The sequence below is a fragment of the Pelodiscus sinensis genome, chromosome 31 (genome assembly GCF_052426305.1).
Source record: "Pelodiscus sinensis isolate ZL-2025 chromosome 31, ASM5242630v1, whole genome shotgun sequence".
NCBI classification, from domain to species: domain Eukaryota; kingdom Metazoa; phylum Chordata; order Testudines; family Trionychidae; genus Pelodiscus; species Pelodiscus sinensis.
The window spans coordinates 7,025,310-7,050,305 of record NC_143082.1 but is presented as its reverse complement, the minus strand read 5'-3'; the positions used below and the strand labels follow the sequence as shown (position 1 = coordinate 7,050,305).

The 24,996-nt window shown below is 63.7% G+C and overlaps 1 protein-coding gene across 1 annotated transcript in view; it reads right to left on the bottom strand.

Moving 5' to 3' along the window:
* The window catches only part of STXBP2 (syntaxin binding protein 2), a 30,854-nt gene extending 9,063 nt beyond the window's left edge, over nucleotides 1-21,791 (bottom strand). The window contains exons 1-10 of the mRNA XM_075902177.2: nucleotides 21,638-21,791; nucleotides 7,806-7,855; nucleotides 6,950-7,031; nucleotides 5,862-5,938; nucleotides 4,990-5,068; nucleotides 4,304-4,407; nucleotides 3,745-3,893; nucleotides 3,059-3,143; nucleotides 1,049-1,179; nucleotides 806-913 (exon numbers count right to left, since the gene is read on the bottom strand). Of these exons, the coding sequence (XP_075758292.2) occupies nucleotides 806-913; nucleotides 1,049-1,179; nucleotides 3,059-3,143; nucleotides 3,745-3,893; nucleotides 4,304-4,407; nucleotides 4,990-5,068; nucleotides 5,862-5,938; nucleotides 6,950-7,031; nucleotides 7,806-7,855; nucleotides 21,638-21,674 (902 nt within the window). The 5' untranslated portion in view covers nucleotides 21,675-21,791. The remainder of the gene's footprint in view (nucleotides 1-805; nucleotides 914-1,048; nucleotides 1,180-3,058; nucleotides 3,144-3,744; nucleotides 3,894-4,303; nucleotides 4,408-4,989; nucleotides 5,069-5,861; nucleotides 5,939-6,949; nucleotides 7,032-7,805; nucleotides 7,856-21,637) is intronic.
* Nucleotides 21,792-24,996: the final 3,205 nt, after the last annotated feature.

Genomic DNA, 24,996 nt, shown 5'->3' with positions numbered 1-24,996 from the left:
AGAGGGGTCAGGGCCAAGCCCCCACAGGGCACTGCCTCGGGGGGGGGGGGGCAGCTACCCATGGCAGAGAGCTTGGGACACCTCTGGGGGCTCCTTCTGGGGGTTCGGGGCAGCGGCAGGCTCAGCAGGAGCCCAGGGAGGGACCCATTCAATGGGAGAGGAGGAGTGCGGGGATCCCCGAGAGGAGATGCAGGTAGTAGTGCTGGGAGGGAGCACGCGGGGTCCTTTGGGGAGAGGGGCTGGGTCCAGGGGGGCCTCCGAGCTCAGAAAGGAGGGCATCATGGCATGGAGGGGTGTGTTGCGGGGGCGGTCCATGGAGGGGCATGCCTGGGGAGGGCAGAGAGGGCCGAGTACAGGCTGTGGCAAAGGGCGGGAGGCAAGGGGTGTGCCAGAAAAGATGGGGGGTGAGCACCATGTGGGACACAGAAGGGTATGTCAGAGGGGGCGGGGCTAGGGCACAGAAGGGTGTGTTTGAGGGGTGTGGGAGCATGTCTGAGGGAGTGTGGGGCGTGTCCAATGGGGCAGGGCCAGGGCACTGAAGGGTGTGTCCAATGGGGCAGGGGCTAGGGCACAGGAAGCATGTCCAATGGGGCGGGGCTAGGGCACAGGAGGCATGTCCAAGGGGGCAGGAGCAAAGGCACTGGAGGCGTGTCCAAGGGGGCGGGAGCTAGGGCACTGGAGGCGTGTCCAAGGGGGCGGGAGCTAGGGCACTGGAGGCGTGTCCAAGGGGGCGGGAGCTAGGGCACTGGAGGCGTGTCCAAGGGGGCGGGAGCTAGGGCACAGGAGGCGTGTCCAAGGGGCTCACTTAGAGACGTCTGCGATGTGCATGTGGCGCAGCTGCACCCAGAGGTCATCGTCCTCGTCCAGCAGCGCCACCTTCTCCCGCGAGTCGCTGATGCCCGTTGTCTCGTACCTGCGGGGGAGGGGAGACGTGGTCAGGGTGCGGCGCCCCTCCCCCAGGTGCGGGGAGCAGAGCGGGTGCCCAGGTCACATCCTCCCAGCCTGGCTGAGCAGTGCTGGGCGCCCCCTGCTGGCCGCCGGGCCCTACTTGTAGGTGTCGTTCTCGATGCTGAGCAGGTCGTAGGCCATGGCCTGGAAGGTGAGCTCGTGCAGCAGCGGGGACACCATGTCGTAGCTCCGGTCCACAATCAGCAGCTGCGAGCGCGCTCTGTCGGGGCCCTGGGCAAGGAGAGAGACCCGGCGGTCACCCCTGCTCCAGGCTGTGCTAGAACCCCTCCCCCCCACCCAGCCCCCACAGCGAGAGATCCCCCCAGCTGGCCGGGGCATGCCCAGGGTCCTGCCCTCACCCAGCTGCTCGGCAACGGCCCCTGCAGGGCCGGGCCGCCTGCCCCTTGTGTACACAGCCATGCCCCTCCCCAGCACGTGCTCTGCTCTCCACCCATGGGCAGGGGGCGATGGGGCTGCTCCCCGGGTCCTGCGGGGGCCACACCAGAAAGCCCTGGCTAGTCTCAATAGCCAGGCCCAGAGACCCTTGGACACAAGGCCCCAGAAGGGGCAATGGGTCATTACCGCTATGCCCCACCTTGCACCTGAGCTGGGACCCCAAATGAGGCCCTAGTGCTACACCCCCAGGGGGTGACCCCCGCCCCCCAGAGACTGCCTGGGACCCACATCAGGGGGGCTGACCCTGTCCTTCCTGAGTGGCAGGTGGCGCTAGGAGACGGGCCATAGCAGATGCTTCTGAAAGCCACCCCACAGCCCCAACGGAGGCTCAGCTCAGCCAGGTGCACCCTGCGAGGGGCCGCGTCCGCCCTTCGCCGGGGACACGTGGCCCTGACGCTGCCCCCGCCACCCACCTCGGAACGTGGGAGCAGCCACCCTCGGGAGGAGCCCACCCGGCCTCTGGGTAAATGGGTGGGGGCCTCTCTTCAGGGAGTATCTGGCCCCCTCCCCACAGCATCAGGGCAGGGCTGCCACTCACTGCGGAGGGGAACAGAGGCCCAGAGAGGCTGCAGGATTCACCCAAGAGCCCAGGCAGTTGGTGGCAGGGCAGGGACAAGGACCCCGGATGCCCAAGCCCCAGCCATGGGACTCTGCGTACGCGCTGGCCAGTGGGCTCTGCTGGGGGATCCCCGAGTGCCGACGGGCTGGGCAGCCACCAGGTCAGGGCAAAGGGGAGCCAGAGTGCTGCCTGAGCAGCGACCCCTCAGGCCGGGCAGCTGGGAAGCGCCAAGGCAAGGGGACTAGCGCAGATGAGGCTGCAGCGATGGCAGGCCCGGCAGCCATCGAGCGCTACTGCTCGAGCCACGCCACAGGAGAGCCTGGGGCTTGGCATCAGCAGCCGGTTTGTGCTGTATGAAGCAGGGGCTTGAGACAGCGCACCTGGCCCTGCTGCCTGGATTCGACTGAAGGGGGCTGGGCAGTACGGACCACTGGCTCCTCTTCCTATCATGTCACTCCGTGCCTCAGTTCCCCCAGTGTAAGCTGGGGATAGTGCTTATGTCTGCGACAGGGAGGCTTGGCATACCCTTGGGGGGACTCGGGAGTAATAACTCACAGGAGGCTCGGGAGAGCTGGGTTCTCTTCCTGCTTGAACACAGGCTCCCTGCATGCCTCAATGTACCCATGTGGAACAGGCCACCCTGCCTCCCCTGGGGGTGTGTGAATTCATCAGAGAAGCTCTGATACCAGGGGGATGGGCGTAGGACCACAGACAAGAGTGTCCTCAGGTGGAAGAGGCTCTGCGCGCGGAGCTTGGCTGAGCGCTGTGCCCAAACAGACAGCATGCCACGCGTGTACTTCCCCAGTTGGAGCCTCAGTTTTCCCATCAGTGCAGAAGGGATATGACACTTGCCTTTGTGGAGCTCTCTGAGGTCTGCCCATGGCCGGCGCCAGAATGGGGTTGGGGGCATTACTCCAACCACACCAGGAATACTGCTTTTCAAACACACTTGTGTTCTGCCAACCTGTCAGGATCTCCAGCTGCCCCTGCCAGGCCCCCCGAGGGGCTCGAACCCACTCCCCCCCCCCATTCCTCATGTGCTGCCCCCTGCTCCGATTCCCCAGCTCAGCCCTGCGCCCAGCCCAGTTCGCTCACCTCCCCCATGCTGGGGTTGTCGGCCTTGAATGCGTTGAGCTTGGCCAGCACAGCTTGCGCCAGGTTTAAGTTATCCTCATGGCCCCTGCGGCAGAGACACCTGGCCAGTGAGAACCAGCCCTCCCCGACATGGGGCTACCCCCTCCGGGCTCACACGCCCTGGTACCCCACCGCACCTCCCCAGCACACTCACTTCCTGTAGCGGCCAGCCGGGTATCCCCCTTCCCCCCGGGCACACTCACTTCCTGTAGTGGATGGCTGGGTACGCCCCTCCCCCCGGGGCACACTCACTTCCTGTAGCGGCCAGCCGGGTATCCCTCTTCCCCCCGGGCACACTCACTTCCTGTAGTGGATGGCTGGGTACGCCCCTCCCCCCGGGCACACTCACTTCCTGTAGCGGCCAGCCGGGTATCCCTCTTCCCCCCGGGCACACTCACTTCCTGTAGCGGCCGGCCGGGTACGCCCCTCCCCCCGGGCACACTCACTTCCTGTAGCGGATGGCCGGGTACGCCCCTCCCCCCGGGCACACACACTTCCTGTAGCGGCCGGCCGGGTACGGCCCTCCCCCCGGGGCACACTCACTTCCTGTAGCGGATGGCCGGGTACGCCCCGCCCCCCCCGGGGTACACTCACTTCCTGTAGCGGATGGCCGGGTACGCCCCGCCCCCCCCCCGGGGCACACTCACTTCCTGTAGCGGATGGCTGGGTACTCCTTCAGGGTATCACACAAAGTAGCTATCTGCTCGGCCAGCATGTCCGTCTGCTTGTTCTTTTCCAAGGAGCGGTAGGGGCTGAACCAGCTGTGGAAGGTCTCTGGCGCATCCAGGGAGTACACCTGGGGGTGGAAGGGTGAGGTCAGACCTTGGACTCTCACATTCCCCCCATAACAAGCAGCTCGGGGGGTGCCACGGAGGGACCATACCGTCCTCCCCTCACAGCTGCCTCCCCCATCAGACCCCGTCCCACAGGGCATGAGCAGCCACAGTGGGTCCCTTCCGCCTCGGCCTGGCTTCACACCCAGTGCCCTAGAGGGGAAAGCATCCACGTGGCTCTGGGGTGTCACATTTCACGTCTGCCCCGCGGCCCTGCTTCCCCCAAGCCCCGCTCCCCCTCACCTGGCTCTCGTAGGGCCGGCTGGGGTGTGACACGTCACTTCCTGCCCCCCGCCGGGCGCCCCTACCTGGCTCTCGTAGGGCCGGCTGGGGTGTGTCACGTCACTTCCTGCCCCCCGCCGGGCGCCCCTACCTGGCTCTCGTAGGGCAGGAAGGCCACGTTGATCTCTTTGAGGGTTTTGATGGCCTTGGTGATGCGTGACTTGCTCAGCTCCTCGAACAGGTGGTCAGGACAGGCTGCAAGACAAAGGTAGCAGACGGGAACAACAGACACAGTGCAGGGCCAGGGCAGGCGCTGCCCACCTGTGGGGAACCCGGGCAAGCCAACAGGGCCACGCAGGAGTCCGACAAATCAAGCCCTTTCCCTCCCCCCCCAAACCAGGGTCATGCTGGGGTCTTGCCTTCTACAACATGAGCTGCGAGGGGGACCCCCCCCCCCGTCAGCCTCCCACGCAGGGAGAAGTGACTAGAGTGCTCTGGGACGATATCCGAGGAGGAAAGGGGGGCGGGCCCATGCTTGTGGGGCAGGGCCCATGCTTGTGGGGCGGGGCTCGCCATACTGGGGAGGAGCAGACGCGATCCTGATGTGCTGGGAGACTCAGGCGGAGTCTGGCCCTCCACCCAGCTGGGACTGATGCAGGCTGGGACCGGGAGCCACGCGGCGGGTGGCTGTGCACTGGGATAGTCTGGCCGCGGGGGTGGGGGAGACAGCTCCTCCTCCGGGGAGCTGGGCAGAATGCAGGAGCTGCGCCCTGGCCTGCTGACGGAGAGAGCCCCCCACTGCCTCTGCCCAGGCCAGGCCCCCCCGACTCCACTCACCGTCGATGAAGAAGATGTGAGCTGCCTTGTAGTTGAAGGTGGGGGTGCCCCGGAAGTCACTGATCAGAGCCTGCACCGACTGCAAAGAGGAGCGAGGTGGGAGGGGCCGTCAGCGTGACCCCCAAAGGGCCCAGCCCACCGCCTGATGTCACTGGGAGGTGGGCTGGATTTCCTCCTTTGCCTGCCTCTGGGCTCCCTGCCTGCCTGGAGCCCGGCTCGTGCCCATGGGTCAGGGACACCCCCAGGGCTCAGCCACGTCTCTAGCTGGTGCACAAGCTCCTGTGCCCGGCCATGGATGGGGCCTGGCACAGGCCTGGCTGCTGCCCCTGCTGGGCTCTCGACAGCCAAGGGAGCGGCCAGCAGAGCAGCCCATGTGGCCTGGCAACGCTAGGAGCAGCTGGCCTGGCAGGGTGGAGGGCAGGCACTGGAGGGGTCGGCTGTGGGCTCAGAAGCCGTTCAGATCCTGCAATCAGCCATCGTGGTAGCTCGGCAGCCGTGTCCCAATCCCCAGCTCACTGCCTGCTCCTCCAGTGCCCCTCCTCTGGTAGCCACCGCAGGCCCCCAGCTCCACCCTGCCAGCCCCCCGGCCAGGGGCCCCCTCCCCACCCCCTCCGCTCTGCTACTGGAGCCTCAGCCAGTCTCCTTCACCTCATGTCTCAGCTGAGGCTGCCTCCCCATCTCCCCCCCCCACAGCCTGCACTGCAAGAGGCGCCTGGGGACAGCTCGTGCCTCAGGTAGCACCAAGCCCAGATGCTCAGAGCCCCATTCCCACCCCGCCCCCTCCTGCCCTTGCCAGGCAGCACTAGGGGAGCTGCCCCAAGGTTCCCCCTCCTCCCCAGGCAGCAGCGCCCACCCAGCACCCCAGTTCCTACCTTCTCCACTGGGCTGAGCAGGTAGATGGCCTCCAGGCTGGGGATTGGCTCCCGACGCTTGTTAATATCCTCCACGACTAGGAGAGCAGACACAGCTGGGTCAGGCCAGCGGCAGGCTGGGGTGCCCCAGCCGCCTGGCCAGATACTCTCCAGCAGGCGGCACTGGGGGTGGGAAGCCAAGGGGTGCAGGGATGCTCGCTGGCAGCAGACTGGGGCAATGCAGGAGGCTCTATGAGCTGCCATGCTGGGAGAGAACGTCCCTCTGCACCGTGCTGGGAGTGCCCCATTAGAGCATGGGCTCAGCTCGGAGCCCCTCAATCCCCCACCCGGCAGCAGGGAGCCAGCACCACCCTCCATCCAGCTCAGCTCAGCTCAGCAGGGAGCCAGCATGGAGGTGGAGAATAGCAGAAAGAGGCTCCAGGGGCCAGGGGACTAGATGTGGCTGGCTGGGTACCAAAGCAAGCAGGGTGCCCAGGAGGGACTAGAAGCAAACGTGAATTTGGACACTTCAGCTCCCCGACAGCGCTGGGCCGCCGGCTGCAGGATTTCCCCGGGTATGTCTACACTACCCTCCTAGTTCGAACTAGGAGGGTAATGTATGCATACCGCACTTGCTAATGAAGCCCGGGATTTGAATTTCCCGGGCTTCATTAGCATAAGCGGGGAGCCGCCATTTTTAAATCCCCGCTGCTTCGAACCCCGTGTAGCGCGGCTACACGGGGCTCGAACTAGGTAGTTCGGACTAGGGTGCCTATTCCGAACTACCGGTACACCTCGTTTCACCTCGTGAAACGAGGTGTACCGGTAGTTCGGAATAGGCACCCTAGTCCGAACTACCTAGTTCGAGCCCCGTGTAGCCGCGCTACACGGGGTTCGAAGCAGCGGGGATTTAAAAATGGCGGCTCCCCGCTTATGCTAATGAAGCCCGGGAAATTCAAATCCCGGGCTTCATTAGCAAGTGCGGTATGCATACATTACCCCGCTAGTTCGAACTAGCGGGGTAGTGTAGACATACCCCCCCTGCTCCCGCCTGGGGAGGCAGGGTCCTGGGAGCAGACCGGACGGGGGCGCGGCCCAAGGCTACTCACTTGTGATGCCTTCGGCCAGGATGTCGGACATCTTGCAGCACGAGGAGAGGATGCGCATGCTGGGGTGGTCCATGATCAGCACCTGGGCGGCGAGAGGGGAGCATGCGCTACGGACAAGCTACTCGCAGCCCTGAGCCCAGCCACAGAGCCAAAGCCCCGCCAGCGAGGCCAGCGCCTCAGGCCAGCCACAGAGGAGCTGCGGGCAGAGCAGCTCCGAGCAGAGCGGCTGGCACAAGATGCGGGAGACACCTGGGACCCGGCCAGTCAGCACAAGCTCCTCCAGCCTAGGAGGGTGGCACCAGCTCTTCTACCCGCAGGTGGCATGGGGGAGGGGTCAGAGCTCCTGGCTCCCTGGGCGGCTGCTCGCCAGGTTGCCCCCTCGGGACAGAAGCGGGGCCAGGGCACGGAGAAACGGAACGAGGGGTGTCTCCAGGCTCCCCTAGGAAGCCCAGGAGGCAGCATCCCCACTGCCTTCCTGCATGAGGCCATTGCTCCGGGCAGCCCAGCATCCTGCTGCACCAGACCCAGCCACTAGGCAAGCTAGCCCTGTGTTCTCTCTGCTGCGTGGCCTAGCCCAGCACTCCACACGCCCCAGCCAGGCCCATGCGGGGAGCTCAATAACCTCTCTGCCCCCTGCTGGGCACTCCAAGTCCCCACCTCCTCCTCCACCCCCCCAGGCTGGCTCTGGGTCAAACCATGCAAGAGCAGATGCTCCACCTCGCAGGCCCAGCAAACTCCCTCCTCCGCTTTCCCAGCTGCCCCCCCCATCCCCAGCATTTCTCAGCTGCAGCCCACGCGGAGTCTCCCTGCCTGGGGACGCCAGAGCAGCAGTGCAAGACGCCCCCGGCCTGCTTACCTTCCATTCCCCTTCCTTCTTCAAGCTGCGAATGACGCCGCTGAGGATCTCTGTGAGGGGACGACACACGGTTAGTGGCAGGGCCTAGGGGGACAGCTGCTCCCTGAGCCAGGCCTTTGGGGACAAGGCTGCTCCTTCAATCTCGGGCCAGCTTGTGATGCGGTGCCGGCCGAGACCCCCTCAGAGATCACGGTTGGGGACTGACCCGCGGGGGCATGATCCCAGGATAGATGGGCTCTTGGATGTGCTCCCCCCCACCTGGCAGGCTGGACAGGAGCACAGCTGAACAAAGGATCTGGCAGTGAGCAGACCCTGCCCAGCACCTCTCCCCTGGCGGGATCCCGAGACCCTCGTCTGCGTGGGTGGGGTGGCAACACTACAGACATCAGACCCTGAGTCCTGCACATGGAACCCCTCCCAGACACGGCCCCGTCAGGGCAGCTAAGTAACGAGAGAGTCAGCGGAGCCAAGGGCTGCGTACCTGTTGTGCCCAGACAACGGGACCCTGGATCTGGACCCGGGCTCCCAGGTGCTGCTGTACTTCACTTAAGGTGCAAGGCCCAGCACAATGGGGCCCTGGCCCCAGACTGGGGCTCCTGTAATACCTCTAGTGAATAACGTACAGCACCTAGCACGGTGGGGGGCCTGACCCCTCACTGGGGCTCCTAGGCACGGAGTCAGTGTTCCCTGAAAGCTGAGCGCTTGGCGCCACCGTGAGACACCTGTTTGTTCTGCCCCCAAATGCACCTGATTCTGGCTGGGCCGTAGGACTTGGTTCCAGATGGCTGGTGGAAATTCACTCACCAGCTGATAGTGGTGTCGCCTGCAGCCCCCTCCCCAACTCTAACCGCTGTCAAAGCCAAGCCACGCTCCTGTCCAAAGCGGCTGGGGCCATCGCGCTGGCCAGCCCCCAGCAGCCTGACCTGCATTCCCCAAACCAGTCCCCAGCGCCTGAACAGGTGCAACAAGAAACTCAGGCTTGGCTGCAAGAGGAGGAGCTTTAACTCCTCCAGGGCCTGCCGGGGGGACGAGGCACGTTAGACAGACGGACGGACGGGGCTGCTGACACAAACCTGCTCCCCTCCCCCTCTGCCAGGGTATGGGACAGGGCCTTCTCATCACCTGATCAGCAAGGGGCAGTGCTGAACTGCCCTGCCCCTCACCACATCCCCAAGACAGGAGACTCCACACAGCCCCCCCCCGGCAGGCCTCCCCCGCCCACTCAGGAGCCTGCAGCAGCTGCACAGCAATAAGGAGCAATAACAGCTCATCTTTGGCAGGGTGGCTTTTCAGAGCAGACAGTGGCCCATTGCCTCCCTTAGCTCCGCGCTGCGGCTGCCCCCCTGGGGTGACAGCTGGAGCCCTGCTGCCTCCCCGTGAGGCACAGAGGGGGAAGGAGAGCCAGGGCCGGCATGGTGGGGCTCCAGCTGCCCCCTTTATCCCACCTCCCAGCAGCGCAGAGCTCTTCTGCATGAGACCCAGCAACTCTTCAAGAACACACAGCTCGTGCCTCCCCAGGGGGTCTGCCCCAAGGCTGCCCTCCCAGAGACTGGGGTAGAACCCAGCCACCCAACTCTAACCACTAGACCCTACTCCTCTGTGTCGACGTGTCGGGGGTCCCATGATGCTGCACCCCTGTAGCAGCAAGAACACACCAGCCAGTAGCATAGAGGGGGGTTAGTGCTTCTCCAGGATACAGCCCAGCCCAGACGTGATGTGTCTACAGGATTCTGGGCCAGGATGCCTCAACCCCCCTGAGATGGGGTCCCTGGGCCCCTAGATTCCAGCCCCTTAGTCTGTCCCCTTCATGGTTCCAGCCCCAGACTCCCTCCCCTCCACGCTCACTTCCTTGTCCATCCCTTCCCGTAACCCATTGGACCTGTTCAGTCGGGGGGGGGGGGGGGGGGGAGCCTCAAGGAGCCCCCCGCTGAGCCGTGCTTACAGACAGAGGCCAGCAGGGGTCATCCACAGCCCAAGCACAGCAACCAGCACGGTACTGACACATCCCATCCTCCCTCAGGAAGCTGGAGGCCCAGTCCCCCAGACCCAGACCCCTCCCAGAACCCCAGAGTCCAGATTTCTTCAGCAGCAGCCCCAAACTCTGACAAGCCGCTCCACCTTCCCCGCTGCCAAACCAGGCGCTCGCCACGTGGAACAAGCCTCGTTAGCCATCGCCACCGAACGATTCCTCCCAAATCCAGGCCTCAAACGGAACGAACTCAGTTGCTGGGAAGGAACCCAGAAATCCCGCCTCCTTCCTCCCCGCCCGCCACTGATCTGGATTTGGGACATTAAGAATGCAACGACGGGGGCGCTCAGACCCTCCAGTCCAGCCTCCCCTGCGTCAGGCCAGAGACCCCTCCCCCCAGGTCTCCGGGCCCTGACTTTAATCACCTGAAGCCTCTTCCAGACCGGCTGGCTCTGAAACCACCAGAGATGGGGACTCCAGCTCTTGTCGGGGGGGGGGGGGGGGGGGGGGGGTGATCACCCCTCCCCAACCTCACTGCAAAACCGGCGCCTCACGTCTGCTCTGGACCAGTCTGGCTCTAACTCCCACCCACCGGTTCCTGCTCTGCCTCCCGCACTGGACTGAAGTCTGTCGTCACCCAGTGTCTCTCCCCCAGGCAGGGCTCGGGCACAGAGATCAAGCCCCTGCCCCTTCCCAAAGGGCTACGGCGGTTTTGTGACTCCTCCCCCCAGCTCCACACATGCCCCAGGTCTGGCGGTGCCCGGCTGGGTCTCGCTGATGACTCATGCTGGGGGAGAGCAGCTCCGGGCTGTACAGATCCCAGCCTCGCCCACGTGCCGGACACGCTCGTCGAGCCTGGCTTACAGCAGACGGCAGCAGAGCCAAGTGTGAAGATCCCAAGAGGCCATTGCACCACCCTGGCCCAGGGCAGGCAGCTCTGGGGCGCTGGAGCGCTGTTCGGGGTGGCTCTGCCGTCAGTGTCTCCAGCGCAGTGCTAGCCGGGGCGGGACCGGAGACGAGCCCTTCAACGCCGAGCACCCAAATCAGCGCAAACACCTCGTGGGGCTGTGCTGCCGTGGGAGCCCTGGCTGAGGCCAGAGTGCTGGGCGTGGGGGAGGCCGGGCCGGGCCGAGGACCCAGGAGCAGCATAGCGCAAATTCTGCCCTGGAAGAACACAGCTGGCTAGCGACACGGGAGCACAGGGCAGCTCTGAAAGCAGAGGGACATAAACCTGCTGGGCTCTTGGCAGGACACAGGGAACCTGAAGGAATTAATGGGCCAAAGGAGGGAAGGGCAGATGAGCAGTGTTGCCTAGCGGGTAGAGACTTGGGAGACCTGGGTTCTAGCCCTGGATGACCTTGGACAAGTCACTTCCCCCTCCCCATGCCTCAGTTTCCCTATGAAGATAATGACCCAGATCTCCTCTAGAAAGCGTGCTGAGAGGAAGAGCCTGGCACTGGGGTTACCAGCCCGTTGTACTGTGCAGGGCCTAGCTCCACACACAGTTCTGTGCTGCTGCCTAGCTCCGGATCCCATCAGCCCTTGTAACGGAGCCTGGTGCCTCCCATCCCCAGCCCAATGCTCTGGATCCTCTTCTCTCACCCAGACAAGTTTGGTGGGGCTGGGCCAGGTGCTGCCAGCAGAGACAACGGACGTGATGCCTGGAGGGGGGGCAAAGGGGGCCTGGCGATGTACAAGGGACCAGAGCTCCTCAGGCCGGCGTGCTTCGTGCAGCACGGAGGGGCTGGCTGGGGGAGGCCAGCTACAGCCCTGCCCCTTTGGGGGCGCAGAGCCATCCCCTCCCATCTTGCCCAGGGGCCAGCAAGGCTGTTGGCAGGAAGAGCTCTGTGCAAACGGGGGTCGCAGGGAGCGCCAGTCCACATCTCTGCTTCCTGGGCAAGGCGCTAGCTGGAGCTCTAGCCACAGGGACCAGTGAGCAGGGAGCAGCGCTCAGGGCTCTGGTGCCAAAGCTCCAGTAACAGGCCGGCTCTAGTCCCGGGCGTTCGGACTGCCCAGGAGGATGCTGCAGGGCACTAAGGCGCATGGAGCCTTTGCTCAGGGTGCTGCTGGTTTCTGTGTTGGTGAGCGCTGCCCGAGGATCTCCAAGGCCAGCTGCACTGGCTGCCCTGGGCGCCCCAGCGAGGCGGCTGGAATGCGCTTGCCTAAGAGGCCTTGGGAATCACTGCTCCAGCCCTGGGGGAGGGCAGCACGGAGCCCTGGTCTTGGCTCACTGCAGCTAAGCCACCTAGCAAGCTCCCCAAGGGGGGGGTCCTGCTGCTTGAGCTGCCACATGGGTGAGCAACCCACCCCAGCAGCAGGCGCCCAGAAGGTGAAGGGAGGGGGCAGGTCAGCTGCAGTCTCAGCGTCAAGAAACGTTAACACAGTGAGCCTCAGCCACCCCCCGACAGGGGCATAATCCCCATTTTAGTGTGGGGAAACTGAGGCACGGGAAGCGGACGCCTTTTCAGCCCCCATTCTCCTGCTCTCCAGCCCTGTACTGCTCCCACCGCAGCTCAGCCAGTGCCCCTCACTCTGACCCGCAGCCCCTGAACTGCTCCCACCCGCAGCTCGGCCCATGCTCCTCGCTCCTGGATCTGCAGCTCTTCCAGTCCTTGGATTCCCACTCGCCTCACAGCTCTGCGGACAACTCTCCTTCCCAACACACAGCCCCTGCTAGCCCTGCTCAGAGACCCCTCTTGAACTGGTGCCGTCTGGCCCAGCCCACACATGCCCAAGTCGTGTGTCATCCTCCCCCCCCCACAGCGGTGGGATCCTGCGAGGAGAGCTAGGGTCCTCGGCACCACCGTCTGCCCTGGGCTCTGGCCACTTTCACTCTGTCCCAGTTCTGGGGGCCACCAGGGAACATCGCCCCCAGATCTGTGGTCTGGATTTGGCCCCAGGCCCAATTTGCTCTCGGCCCAGGCTGGAGACTCAGCCACGAGCTAGGCCCCTGACGTGACGCAAGCGGCACAGACAACCTGACTGGGGCCGGGGGTGGCCCGCAGATTGACTAGCTCACACCAGGCAACACTGCTGAGTCCCGCATGCCCAAGCCGCTGCCCAGGCCTGGGTTCTCGCCTTCGCATCCAGGCAGCCTCGGCGGGAGCCAGCAGTGCTCACAGGCTGGCCTGGGGCTGCGGCTGCAGAGTTGCCCCCGCCGGAACAAGTTATCTTTGCACACAGCCCGTGTCTGTCAGCCAGGCGTTTCCTGTGCAGGGCGACTCCCGCCCAGCGGAGCGCGCACAGGCAGCTGCCTCCGCCCATGGCTCCTGAGATGGGCACAGAGCAGACCCAGACTGACAGCAAAGGGCAGCACCTCTGGGCAGAGCTACACAAACATCCCAGAGCTGCGACCTCCCTGCCCCGCCGGGATGGCAGGGGCTGTGCTCAGTGCCCCCATGGGATCCAGACGGACTTCCTGGTACCCTGATGCCGGAGCTAGAGGCCCTGAATCCCTGGACACAAGGCAGAAGAGCGAGGCGGGGGGGGGAGGGGGGTGTCACTCAGGGTGTCTCACCAAGCCCCTGGAAGGAATAGGACCCATTTTTCCAGATAGGGAAACTGAGGCTGGGGTGGAGACTCCCTGAGGCCACAGAGAGGCAGTATAACCATTCTGCTTCCATTAAGACCATTTGCTGTCCCCTCCAAAATCTCCAGGGAGCTCCCAAGAGGCGGCGCAGTGACAAGAGGGCAGAACTCACCAAGAACTATGGCCTAGGCTGAATGTCTGCTGACCAGTCCTGCCCTGCTGAGCCGGCCAGGCCTCTAGGGGAAGCACAGGCGCTCGCAGGCACTCCCCAAGACGGGTGCGGGACTCGCACAGTCCTCGCCACAGCCCAGTGGGGGATACAAAAGCAGGGACTCAACCACCAACTCCAGGGTAACAACCGCACTTCCGAATGCCATGGCCACGAAGCATAAAGAGCAGCATCTGATTCCCCTTGACCCCCGCGCCCGTGAGAGGCGCCCTGGAAGACACAGACAGTCACTTGCTAAACCCCAATGTCCCTTTCCACAGCCACCAGACCCCAGAATCACCCTCGGCTTGGTCTGAATGCAGCCAGCTCTGGGGAGGAGAGCTGCCGCCAGCTAGCTCTGCAGTAGGACAGTCCAGGACAGAGGTTTCAGAGCATGCTGCTGCTGGTTGCTGTTGTTGCCCTGCAGCCACTGGCCGAACGGGTTCATTCTCGGCGAGTGCCTGGGGCAGCTGGCACTTGGGGCATGCCAAGCCCTGGCACCAAGGCCGGCACACGTGTCAGGCCATGCAGACGCTGTGCACGGAAGAGCGAAGCTGCTAATGCACTAATGGCCTTGGCACAGTGCTGGGCCAGGGAATTAGAAACCAGCCCTGCTGCCCTGCCATCAGCCTGGCTCACCGAACCCTGCACGTGCCTAGCAGGTGCCCCGCACTGGTCCCGGGAGGCAGAATGACACCCCATCTAGCCTGGCCTCCCAGATTGCCCCAGAACCCGCAAACCCAACTGAAGGGTTATGGCCCTGATGCCCTGCCCTGGGGCTGAGCCACCCGGGCAAAGCCAAGGGCCAGACGAGATTTCCCTGGCCAGACTCCCAGCCGCCCTGCACGGAGCTGGATCGGGAATCCATTCTGCAGCGGAAGGCCATGGAGTACCAGCCTGGTGCCCGCTATCCACTGAGCATGGGCAATGCCTGGCAACCTGCCTGCACCCCACCCTGGGCGGTGCCGAGGGGCCTTCAGGCCAAGGGAGTCCAGCTTGGCTGCCCTGCTGCTCAACAGAGGCTGTTGCCTGTCAGAGCCACCAAACTGCCCCCAGCAAAGCCTCCGCCAGGCCAGATCCACGTGCAGGGCAGGCTCCCAGGCCTGCTCTCCACGGAGGCAGCCCCCAGCTCCTGGGCCAGCCGGGCCCCCAGCTCAGAGACCAGCATGGCCAGAAGAGGCACAAGGCTTAAAAGCACTTAGTGAGTAAAGAGCCTAAGTCATTTAGGAGCCTCAACCTATGGGATTTAGGCTCCTGCCTCACTTGGGGGATTTTGTGACGACTCAGACCCCCCCACCCAATTCACAATCGGGCACGGCGCAGTTACGGACATGGAGCCCCTCGCCCACGGCATCTCCCGTGCAAACTGCGCGGACACCCAACGCCTCAGGGTCCCAGACACCGCCTCTCTCTTCTGGGGGGTGCTCCGAGCAGCACAGACCCACCAGGCAGCGCACGTGTACACCCATCCCCAGGCTGGACTGGCCGGGAGCCCGTTCTGTCACACTCCCTGCTGAGGTGGCCTGCACAGCAGCCGGCTTGGGAAGGGGGTAACTGCGTCAAGGGCCAGGGCACCCCATGGCCTGGGCCCAGGGTCCCTAGTAAAACCGGCAGCCCCGGGTTGGGGTCCATGGGCGACAGGCCCCAGGGCGCTTTCCACCATGAGGGAGGGGCCGGTCCCAGCCCAAGGACCTGCTGCCCCATGAATCAGAGACCATCCCAACCCCCCTCCCGTTTCCTGCTGTAGGAGCCAGGCGCACTCCTGCGACCGGCCGTCTCCCATGGAGACACAGCCTAGAGCGGGCAGCCAACAAGCCCCCGCTCAGCTCCCCCCAGGGAGACAGCGAGAGGATGAGCCTCCGGAGCCAGATGAGGGAAGACCAGACGTGCCACAGGAGCCCCCCTCTGCTGGGGACCGGCCTGAGCCCTGGCAAGCTCCTCTCCTAGCAGCCGGCCTGAGCGGCCCGCACAGCCCAGCCCCCAGAGCGCACAGAGGAAGGGGGGGCGGGAGGGGCAGAGAATGGGACATGGTGAGACAAGGCAGTGGCAGCAGGAAAGAGCCGACCCGACAGGGCAACAGACTCCGGAAGGGCCCGCTCGGACCGAGCAGGCCACACTGCTGGCCCAGGGCTGTTGCAGGGGAGGAGGAACCCCAGCAGGGACGCAGCGGGGCCGCTCGTGGGGCAGGAGACCGGCTCCTCAAATGCACCAACAGCTGATCTGCCAGGTTTCTGCATCAATTCCAGCTCCCTCTCTCTTCCGGGGCAGCAGGCTTCCCTCTATGGCGCTGTCCCTGAGCCCCACCCAGATGCTATCTGGGGTTCTCATCAAAGCCAAGGGAAGGGGAGCCGCAGCCCAACCGTGGGCATACACACCACTGCAGCTTGGCAGAGGGGCCCAGAACTGTCCCCTGGGCCCCCGGCTCACTAGCGGGTCAGGGTGACACACACGGAGCCGGTGGGCACGCTGCTCCCCTCCCCCACCCACCTGCGCTGCAGCTGGTGTAATTGGACAATTTCCACCCCCAGACACCAGCCCAGCCCAGCCGCTCTGCTCTCATTCCGACTGTTCGCACGTTACACTCGCCCCAACACCCTCTCCATGGCTCGGCCAGCAGGGAACAGCCCGAAGAGATCTCCCCAGCCAGCCCCGCGCTGGAACCTCCCGTCTCCTCACGGGCTTTAGTGGCAATGAACACCTGTCAGGCGCGGTTTGGTCTCCCGCAGGGAGAACGGTGGCAGGGGGTACCAAGGAGGGGTTTGCTTTGGTGGGGTTGTGGTTTTTTAAAAGCACTTGCTTCTGTGTTTACTTTGGACTAGGCCAGTGGGGCAGAGGAGGGCACTTGGAGCAGGAGCTAGGGATGTTTGGGATGGTCCTTGGTCATGTGGCAGGCAGTTCCCCAGACTAAGACCAGCCCCTGAGGATGCTTCCATATCCTGTACAGACCAGCTTCACTCCTATGGCAAGCAGTGCTCTCTGGCTAGCTCTCCTCTGTCAGTCTGCCAAGAGCCTCCTTGCCCACGGCTCCCAGAGAATGCCTGTGGCGTTCTCAGAGTGGCCATGCCAAGGCTGGCTGCGGACAGACAGCTTGCCCCTTGTCCTGCCGTGTGTTGCTCTGCACACTCAACACCAGCTGCCTGCCACCACAGCACACTGACAGCTGATAGCACATATCCTGTTAACGCTCTCCCATCTTATCTCCCTGACTCTGCTCAGGCCATCCCAGTCACGCACCAGGGCTGGGGCCAGGACGCCCCTTTCAGGTCTCTCTAGACATTGCATGTTCCCTCAGCCCTTTCCAGCTACAGATTAATGGCAGAGGCACTAACCAGCAACTCGGAGGCCTAATCTCCGCTTCAGCACATGCAGCCCACCCTGAGAAGTGCACTGCCCTTGTGACAATGGGGAAACTGAGGCACAGAGTTAGGACTTGCCCCCGGGCACCGGCAGAGCTGGGAGAGAGCCTCAAGAGCTTTAGCATGAGGATCTGCCTTGCAGAACAGGTGTAGAAGAGGCAGCCGGTCACTGGGTGCTGGGATGTGAAATGTTAACATGCCCCTGGGTGATGCTAACCCATTCCGGATAACCACCAAGCGGTGGGGGTTGGGGCAGTCCCTGCAGCTGAGCTCCCATCAGGCTGCCGCCTGCTCCACCCAGCGTGGAGGGCAGCCCACGTCTCCTGCTCCCTGGAGGAAACAGCCACCCCTCACGGCACACTGCCGCCTTTCTGCAGGGCAGCAGCCAGAGAGCCTCAGCTCCCCTCAGCCCAGGCTGGATTCGCTGCCTGCCAGGCCTGGCGGCCTCCCCTGGGGCTGCAGACAGCCTGCTCGGCGGCTTCCGAGCTGAGCTCAACCCCAGTGTCACGACAACGCAGCCAAGCCGGACCCGGCTCCCAGCCCCGAGCTCGGGTAGAAAGCGCGCTCCGGACTCACTCCATTCCCTTCCCCCTTCGCCACACCCACTCGGAGCGAATGCAGCGGAGCCCCGGGCTCCTTTGCGAATTACACAGGGACACTGGCCTGCCACAGCCTCCTGACTCCACAGCCCCAGTTCCTGGCTATGCAGGCTGCCCCGTCCTACAATCCTCTTCAAAAACTGATCAGGTTCCGCTGCAGAGCCCTAGTGCGCCTGTCGGGGGCTGGGCCAGGCCCTCCCTGCCTGGTCACTAGAAACCTGCTCCCCAGTGCCAGTCTCACATTACCCCCACTGCTTCCTGGGCCGCCATGGTCCAGCAGCCTCCCTCTGCCTGCCTTGGTGTCCACCTGCAGTGCATTCCCCCATCCCCGATGTTTAGCATTCCCTGTGCTAAATGTAACATCCAGGGTCCCTCAGACGCCTCCGCTGCTCCCAGCCTCCCGTCTCCGCCCCGGCTCCAGGGAACACGCTCCGGGGAGGTCTCTCCAGTACCAAGGCCCTGCCCTGTCCTCAGGCTGTGCTGCATGAACCCAGGATGGCTTTCCTCGGTCTGGCTCCTCCCACCCTGGGCTTCCCCAACCCCAGCGCAAGCGCCTGGCCAGCTGTGCAGCGAGGGGAACTCCAGCCCTGGCCTGCTGACAGCCTGCTCCGAGGAGTCACGTCGCCCTCGGCCAGCGTCTGGCTACCGATGTTCTGCCCTGGGCAGACACCCAGCCCTGGCTCTGGATGCAGGGTCCAGCGCTGCTGGCAGCTCGCCGCCGGGCAGGGGGGAGAGGGTGCGGGAATTGCCCCAGGGCCCAGTGATCCCTGCGACAGTGGCTGGAACCTCAAGCCTTTACATTGGTGCTGGAGCACTGCACTGGGTGCTTTGCGTGGCTCTGTGGGCTGGGGGGAGGGGTCTTAGGGCTGGCTGGCCCCCAGGCCTGCTCCTTCCTGGGTGCAGAGCCACCCCCACCCCCACGCACATTGCCTGGGCACCCACAGCAGCTGTTGGCCCTGCTGATTGATGGGAATCCCAGACTCCCGTCCGAGCCTACTGGGAACAGCAGTAGGGATGGGACAACACTGGTGCCTGTGATGTACTGGAATCCCAGTGGCCCAGAATGGAAACAGGCCGTACAGCTGACCCTGCCCTGACTGCGGATTTCTCTCCTTGCCAGGCTGAGCAGCCTCTAGCCACATGTAATTCACCCCAAAGCGTCTCTCATCCCGGTTGCTCCTCTCTGGAGCAGAAAAGGTGGAGCCAGAGTGTGACAGCGCAGAAATCCGAGGCCTGGAAGCTCAGATCAATAGAATACTTGCACAGCGCAAGCCCAGCCACACCGTTCCATGCAGAGCCGGGGTTTGGTTTGTTCCCTCCAAACTCCCTCAGCATCCCTCCTCCCCTTTGCGACCTGGTTCTGATCCCAGCTGCTGCAAGCAAACCCTGCTGCATCTGCAAGTGATGGAATTTTCCAAAGGCGGGAACAAACAACTGGAAAAGCAAAGCTATTTTCCCAGCTCCCCAAGAATCGCAGCGCCGTCCCCAACTGAGAACGTAAAGTTACAGCCCAGGCTTGTTAGTCGAGACCTACGTATGCTGCACGGGCAACTTTACAAACTGCACATTCAGTTTTCTCCTACTGAAGTCTGCCTCTTAGCCATGGACCTCACTGATTTACTGAACATCAACGCGTCTGGTACTAAGCCCTCACTGATCTACCGAATGTCAATGCTTCTGGTACTAAGCCCTCCTTTCTCTCCAGAAGCATTGAAGTTAGAGTGCACCCAAGGAGGACGTGGGGAACGATTTGCAGTTAGCTATTGTTAGACAAGCCTTTAAAACCTCAATGCCCAGGCTACCAGAAGTAATAAGCACTTTAGTCATCAGTGGCAGGGGTCAGCTGGCTAAGTGCACTCATGAACGGTGTCACTCACGCAGCAGACTCTGTAACAGATTCATTAAAATATCTTATTTATAACCCTTTAGAAATGGAGTCCTATGACGAAGGGTGACCCATTTCCCCGTAACCAGTTACAAAGCAGCAGCAAATTATCCCATGCGTAATTGTGATGCTGCGCAGGATCAGCCTTACAGGGACCAGTAACGCTGAACCTGACTGCATCCCATCACTTACAAGAGCGGTCACCAACCAGCAGATCGGGATCTCCCGGTAGATCTTTGAGCCTCTGCCAGGGGATCCTGACTGGTTTGGCCAAGAGGCTGTCAAGTGCCAACCCTTCAGCTGCCCCTTCTACCACTGCTGCACATCACCTGTCCCCCTCAGGAGCTTCCTGCTTGCTGTGCAGGGCAGGGGAGGGAGAGGAGGGTGCTGATGTCAAGATGCCCCCTCTCCCACTCTGTATCCTATCTCCACAGAGCAGAGAGGGGGCAAAACAGGTCTTGGGAGGGAGTTTGCTGGCTGCTTTGGGGAGTGGTGCAGGGCCAGGGCAGGGGTGAGCCTGCCTTAGCATCATTGCACCACCACCTAGAAGCCACCTGAGGTAAGCAGTGTCCAGCTGGAGCCCACATCCCAAAACCCTACCCCGTCATGATCCTTATGCCTGCGTTTTGTGAGCAGAGCTCAAAGCACAACCACCTCCACCCAGCACAGGACAAAATCTCACAGAGCACTGCAGAGCAGATAGGACTGAGGCAGCTGGAAGAGGGTAAGCGTGCCCTGTTGTGAGGACTGGCTGGTGTGACCCTCAGATCTCAGAGACCATGGGTTCAACTCCCTTGGGCAAGTTGCTGAATCTCTCCATGCCTCAATGGGCCCTTTGCACAAAGGGGCTAATAGCTGGGGGTGGCGAGGCTAAAAACACTGAAGCGTGTGAGATGCTCAAATTAGGGATGTTACATTTAGATTCATTGGTTAATTGAATAGTTGATTAATCAGGAAGGGCACCTTCACCTCTGAAGTGTAGCAACAACCCCAGGGCTGTCGCTACATTCCAAAGGGGAAAGCACTGTGGGGAGCACAGGACCAGTGGGGGATTCAAACAGTCCCCCGCCAGCCCTGTGCTCCCCACAGCATTTCAAAGCGACAGCACGGCATGGAGCCCAGGGTCAGCTACAGACTCTGAGTCCCCCACTGACCCTGGGCTCCATGCAGTGCTGCTGCTTTGAAACGCTGCGGGGAACCCAGCATCAGGCTCCCCAGGGGCTTTAAAGCGGCAGCAGCATGGAGCCTGGACTCTGCTGGGAATTGACCCCTGGGCTCCACACTGTGCTGCCTCTTTGAAGTGGCCCCTCCCCTTGCTGCCTCTGTCTGATGGGGGGAGAGCGACTCCCCGACTAGCCTGTCCACTATCTGATAAGCACTAAGCAAATGTGGGGAGCCGACTAGTCGCTCCGTCCCTGGCCCAGACCCCGCAGGGATGGGCCCAGACCCCAGGCTCAGAGGCCTGCACCAAGGGCCCAGGAGCGGTTCAGTGCGGGGCCCTGCCCAGCCGCTGCCGAGAGCCCTGCGCTCCGCGGCCAGACCGTGAGACTGTCAGAGGCGGAGGAGAAGGGAGGCCTGAGGCAGGAAGTGCCCCGGGTGGGGGGCAAAGCCCGGGCCCTGCGCGGGGCTCGGGGGAGGTGCCGCCCGGTACTCGGCCAGACGGGGGGGGGGCGGGGGGAGGTGCCGCCCGGTACTCGGCCAGACGGGGGGGAGGTGCCGCCCGGTACTCGGCCAGACGGGGGGGAGGTGCCGCCCGGTACTCGGCCAGACGGCGGGGGGCGGGGGGCGGGGGGAAAGCCGGGGGGGGGGGGCGGGGGGAGGTGCCGCCCGGTACTCGGCCAGACCGGGGGGGGGGGGGGCGGGGGGAGGTGCCGCCCGGTACTCGGCCAGACCGGGGGGGGGGGGCGGGGGGAGGTGCCGCCCGGTACTCGGCCAGACGGGGGGGGGGCGGGGGGAGGTGCCGCCCGGTACTCGGCCAGACCGGGGGGGGGGGCGGGGGGAGGTGCCGCCCGGTACTCGGCCAGACGGGGGGGGTCTCAGGCAGGTTTGGCCACGACGGGCTCCCCCCCCCGCCCCGCGATGCTGGGGTGACGCAGGGACGGCGCCACCCCGATGGCCAGAGACCCCCCAGCGCTGGGGGCGGGGCAGACCGCTCCTCCCCCACCCGCGGTAGGGCGGGCAGGGCGGGGGGGTTCCCTGCTCCGACTGACTCCGCCGCCCCCCGAGGTCACAGGCCCCTCCCCCACCGGGCCCCGCTCGGCTCAGAGCCCCTCCCCCCGCACTCACTCTCGCCCACCACCGCCTTCAGCCCGGACGGGGCCATCTCCGGCTGCTGCTGCGCGGGGCCGCCGCCGCTTCCGGGTCTGGCTCGCGCCCCGCCCGCCGAGCCTGGGGCCACACGGGGCCCCGCCCACTCACGGACCCTGGGGCCACGCCCCCTTCGCGCCCCGCCCGCCCTCGGACCCTGGGGACACGCCCCGTCCGCGCCCCGCCCACTCATAGAACCTGGGGACACGCCCCCTCCGCGCCCCGCCCGCCCTCGGAACCTGGGGGCACGCCCCGTCCGCGCCCCGCCCACTCACGGACCCTGGGGACACGCCCCCTCCGCGCCCCGCCCACTCACAGAACCTGGGGACACGCCCCCTCCGCGCTCTGCCGTCCAGCCTACAGACATGCCCCCTCCGCGGGAGGGTTCTGCCCTGCCCCATCCGGACCTGCCCTCTCCCCGCCCTGTGGCGCTGGCCGTGGCCCCTGGCCCCCAGTGGCTGTTTTCACTGTAGCCCAGCTGGGCTGATGGCCCTTCGGGCTCTGTGGGGCAGCGACGGCTGAACGCCGCAGCCCCCCGCATGCCACTGCGGGGCTGGACACTCACGGCAGCTCCCCACTGCACGCCCGCCCTGGTCACGTAGGTTGCAGGGGGTGGCAGGGTTAAAGCATGGATTCCTGTCAGGGCCCCCCACCGAGCCCCAAGTCCCCCTCCAACCAGCCTCCCCCACCTTTACCTAAGCTCTCTCCAACCTCCACTCAGCCCCCCTTATGGACCTCTCGCCCCCCACTTCCACCCAGGAACCCCTCAGCTAGGCCTTGCTTCCCCCAACCGGTCTTACCCCTTCAGCAGCCCCCCCCCTGCCTCCCACCTCAGTTAGGCCCCCCACCTACAACCAGCCTCCCTCACACCCTTGCTGAGTCCCTTGCCCCCTCAACTGGGCCCCTCGCCCCCACAATTCTAACCAGGGGACTCTAGCCAGGTCCCCTGCCTCCCTCTTTCAAGCCAACCACTCAGCCCCTCATCTTCAACTCCAACTAGCTCTCATCCCCCAGGCTGTTCCCCCTCCTACTCCAGCCCTGTGCCAGGTTCCTTGCTCCCTTCACACTGGTCAGAGCTCTATGGATTCGGGTCGTCTCCACTCCCATCAGCCTTTCCTGGCAGCACTCCAGTTTCTGGAGCTCAGGGCTCAGCTGGGTGCATGGCCTGGCCTATGCAAAGACACGCTGGGTGCGACCCTTCCATAGCGAGGCTCCAAGCGCCTTGGCCGTTGTTTCTAGCCCAAGAAAATCCCAGGAGCATTGAAACCATCAACCATACATAACCCTGCCAGCCAGGCCCCTGCAGGCCAGCCAGCCCTTCCCCTAGTGTGGGGCCCGGCCTCACCCTTCACTACCTCCCCAATCGCCTAATGAAGACCTGCAGTGGCCACTGGCAATGCACTGCCCAGTGTCTTGCTGGGCAAGACGGCTGCTGGGAGCTGCATGGTGGCAGCTGATGCAGGTACCTCTCTGAGGGCTGATGCACATCCTACACCTACTTGGATCTCTACCTTGGGCTGGCCCCGGCAGACTTGAAAACCATGGGTTCTGGTTTGGTGCATGTGTCCCCCGGGACCAACTTAAGGGTAACAACCTGCTACGCATTTGCAGCCAAGCGATCTGCTCTGCTGGCTGGAAAGGGAGAGGCCTGGGTCTCTGGTGCTGAAGGGCCTACATTGGATCCACACATGGCTCAGGCATTACCTTGCCTCTTGCTCCTTCTTTGCAGCAGGGGAGGCGCTAAGGCCACCCCGAGCTCCATGCACTCCTGGTTACATTTCCTTGCAGGCATTCAACCCCGGTGGCCAGAGTCTGCAGGTCACCTTCCTCGGGCACAGGGGTATCACCATCCCTGGGTATCACAGCCTGGCGTGTACGTCTGCATCCAGCCACCAGAGGGCACCCAGTGGCAACAGAACTTCTCCATTGAGGGCCCCATGAGCCAAGCCAAGTGGCAGGCTGCAAAGCAGCTTCAAGCAGGTCACTGGAGCCCTGTGCAGGTGCAGATTCAGATTCTGCATCCGCATCTGTATCCGCAAACATAAGCCGCGGATCTCCACCTCCACCTGCGGAGATAAAGCGGACCGCCGCGGATGTGCTAGGGTCCAGATACAAGATTTGTATCCGCAAAAACGCGCCGCAGATCTCCACCTCCACCTCCTCAGACGTGGATACCCACGGAGATAAAGTGCAGATCTGCAGACGTGCAGGGCGCTACAGGGCTTTATGCTGGAGTTCACACAATGTACAGGGCTGTGAGCCTGGTCTCCTGGGGTCTATCACAATGGGAAAGGAGTGGAGTCTAATGGTTAGAGCGGGGGGGGGGGGGGCAGGGAGGAGCTTGGCATCAGAAGTGGTTCTATCCCCAGGTGCAGGAGTGGAGTGAGCTAAGCTGGGTTAGCGTTGTGGGTGAGCATAGGTAACTTGTGGTAGCATTTGGGTAGTGCACTATGCCCCTGCCTGAATGGGGTATCCCCACATGCACCCAGCCATCTGAGGGCCCTCCATGCACACCCTCCCCTGCAAGTACCAGTCACCCCTGTGCGTGAGGGGGGTTGGGAATCAGGACTCCTGGGTTCTATTCTGACTTCAAGAGGAGTAGGGTCTAGTGGGCATCAGGACTCCCCAGTTCTAGCCCAGGCTGTACAATCGATTCCTGTTGTGGCTTGGTTCGTTCTGCCCTGTCCACTTGTGACGTGGAGCGTGGAGACCTGCCCAGCCCTTCTCTTCCTGTGAGTGCTGCAGTAATGAATGGCTCTAAAGCCCAGGTCCTAGAGCCAAGTGTCCAGCTGCGGGGAGAAGGAATTTATCCCTCAGGCTGTGACTGGCTCCCTGCCCCATCCCTCCTGCAGTCACTGGGAACTAATCTGCAGCGATTTAAAGGGCCCAGGACTCTGGTGGCTGCTGCAGTGGCAGTGGCCGGGATCGCTGGGCCCCAGGGCAGTTACCCCCTTTACTCACCTAGCAGGGGCCTGTGTGCTGGTGTAATTGTGCCCCCTAGGACTGTTCACATTCCCAGCAAAACACCCCATGTTCCCTAAGCCCCACCTCTAATCCCCCGCTTTTGCAGCTGGCCACTGAGTCTGCTCCCGTAGGGCCATAGGGAAGGTCACATCCAAACACGTTTTGTGGCATTCAATTGCTCAACGTGATTATTGTCTAGTTTACCCCATTCCACTCGCCCCATGGACCCCCCAGTGGCTCCTTTCTTGTTACTCCCATGGGACGCATGGGCGCCAGGAGCTGCCTTCCCGTTCCATGATGCCCCGGGGAGCTGTTCCACGGCCGCAGCCCTCCCGGGAGGAATGTGATTTTCCATGCAGACAGTGAGGAGAGAC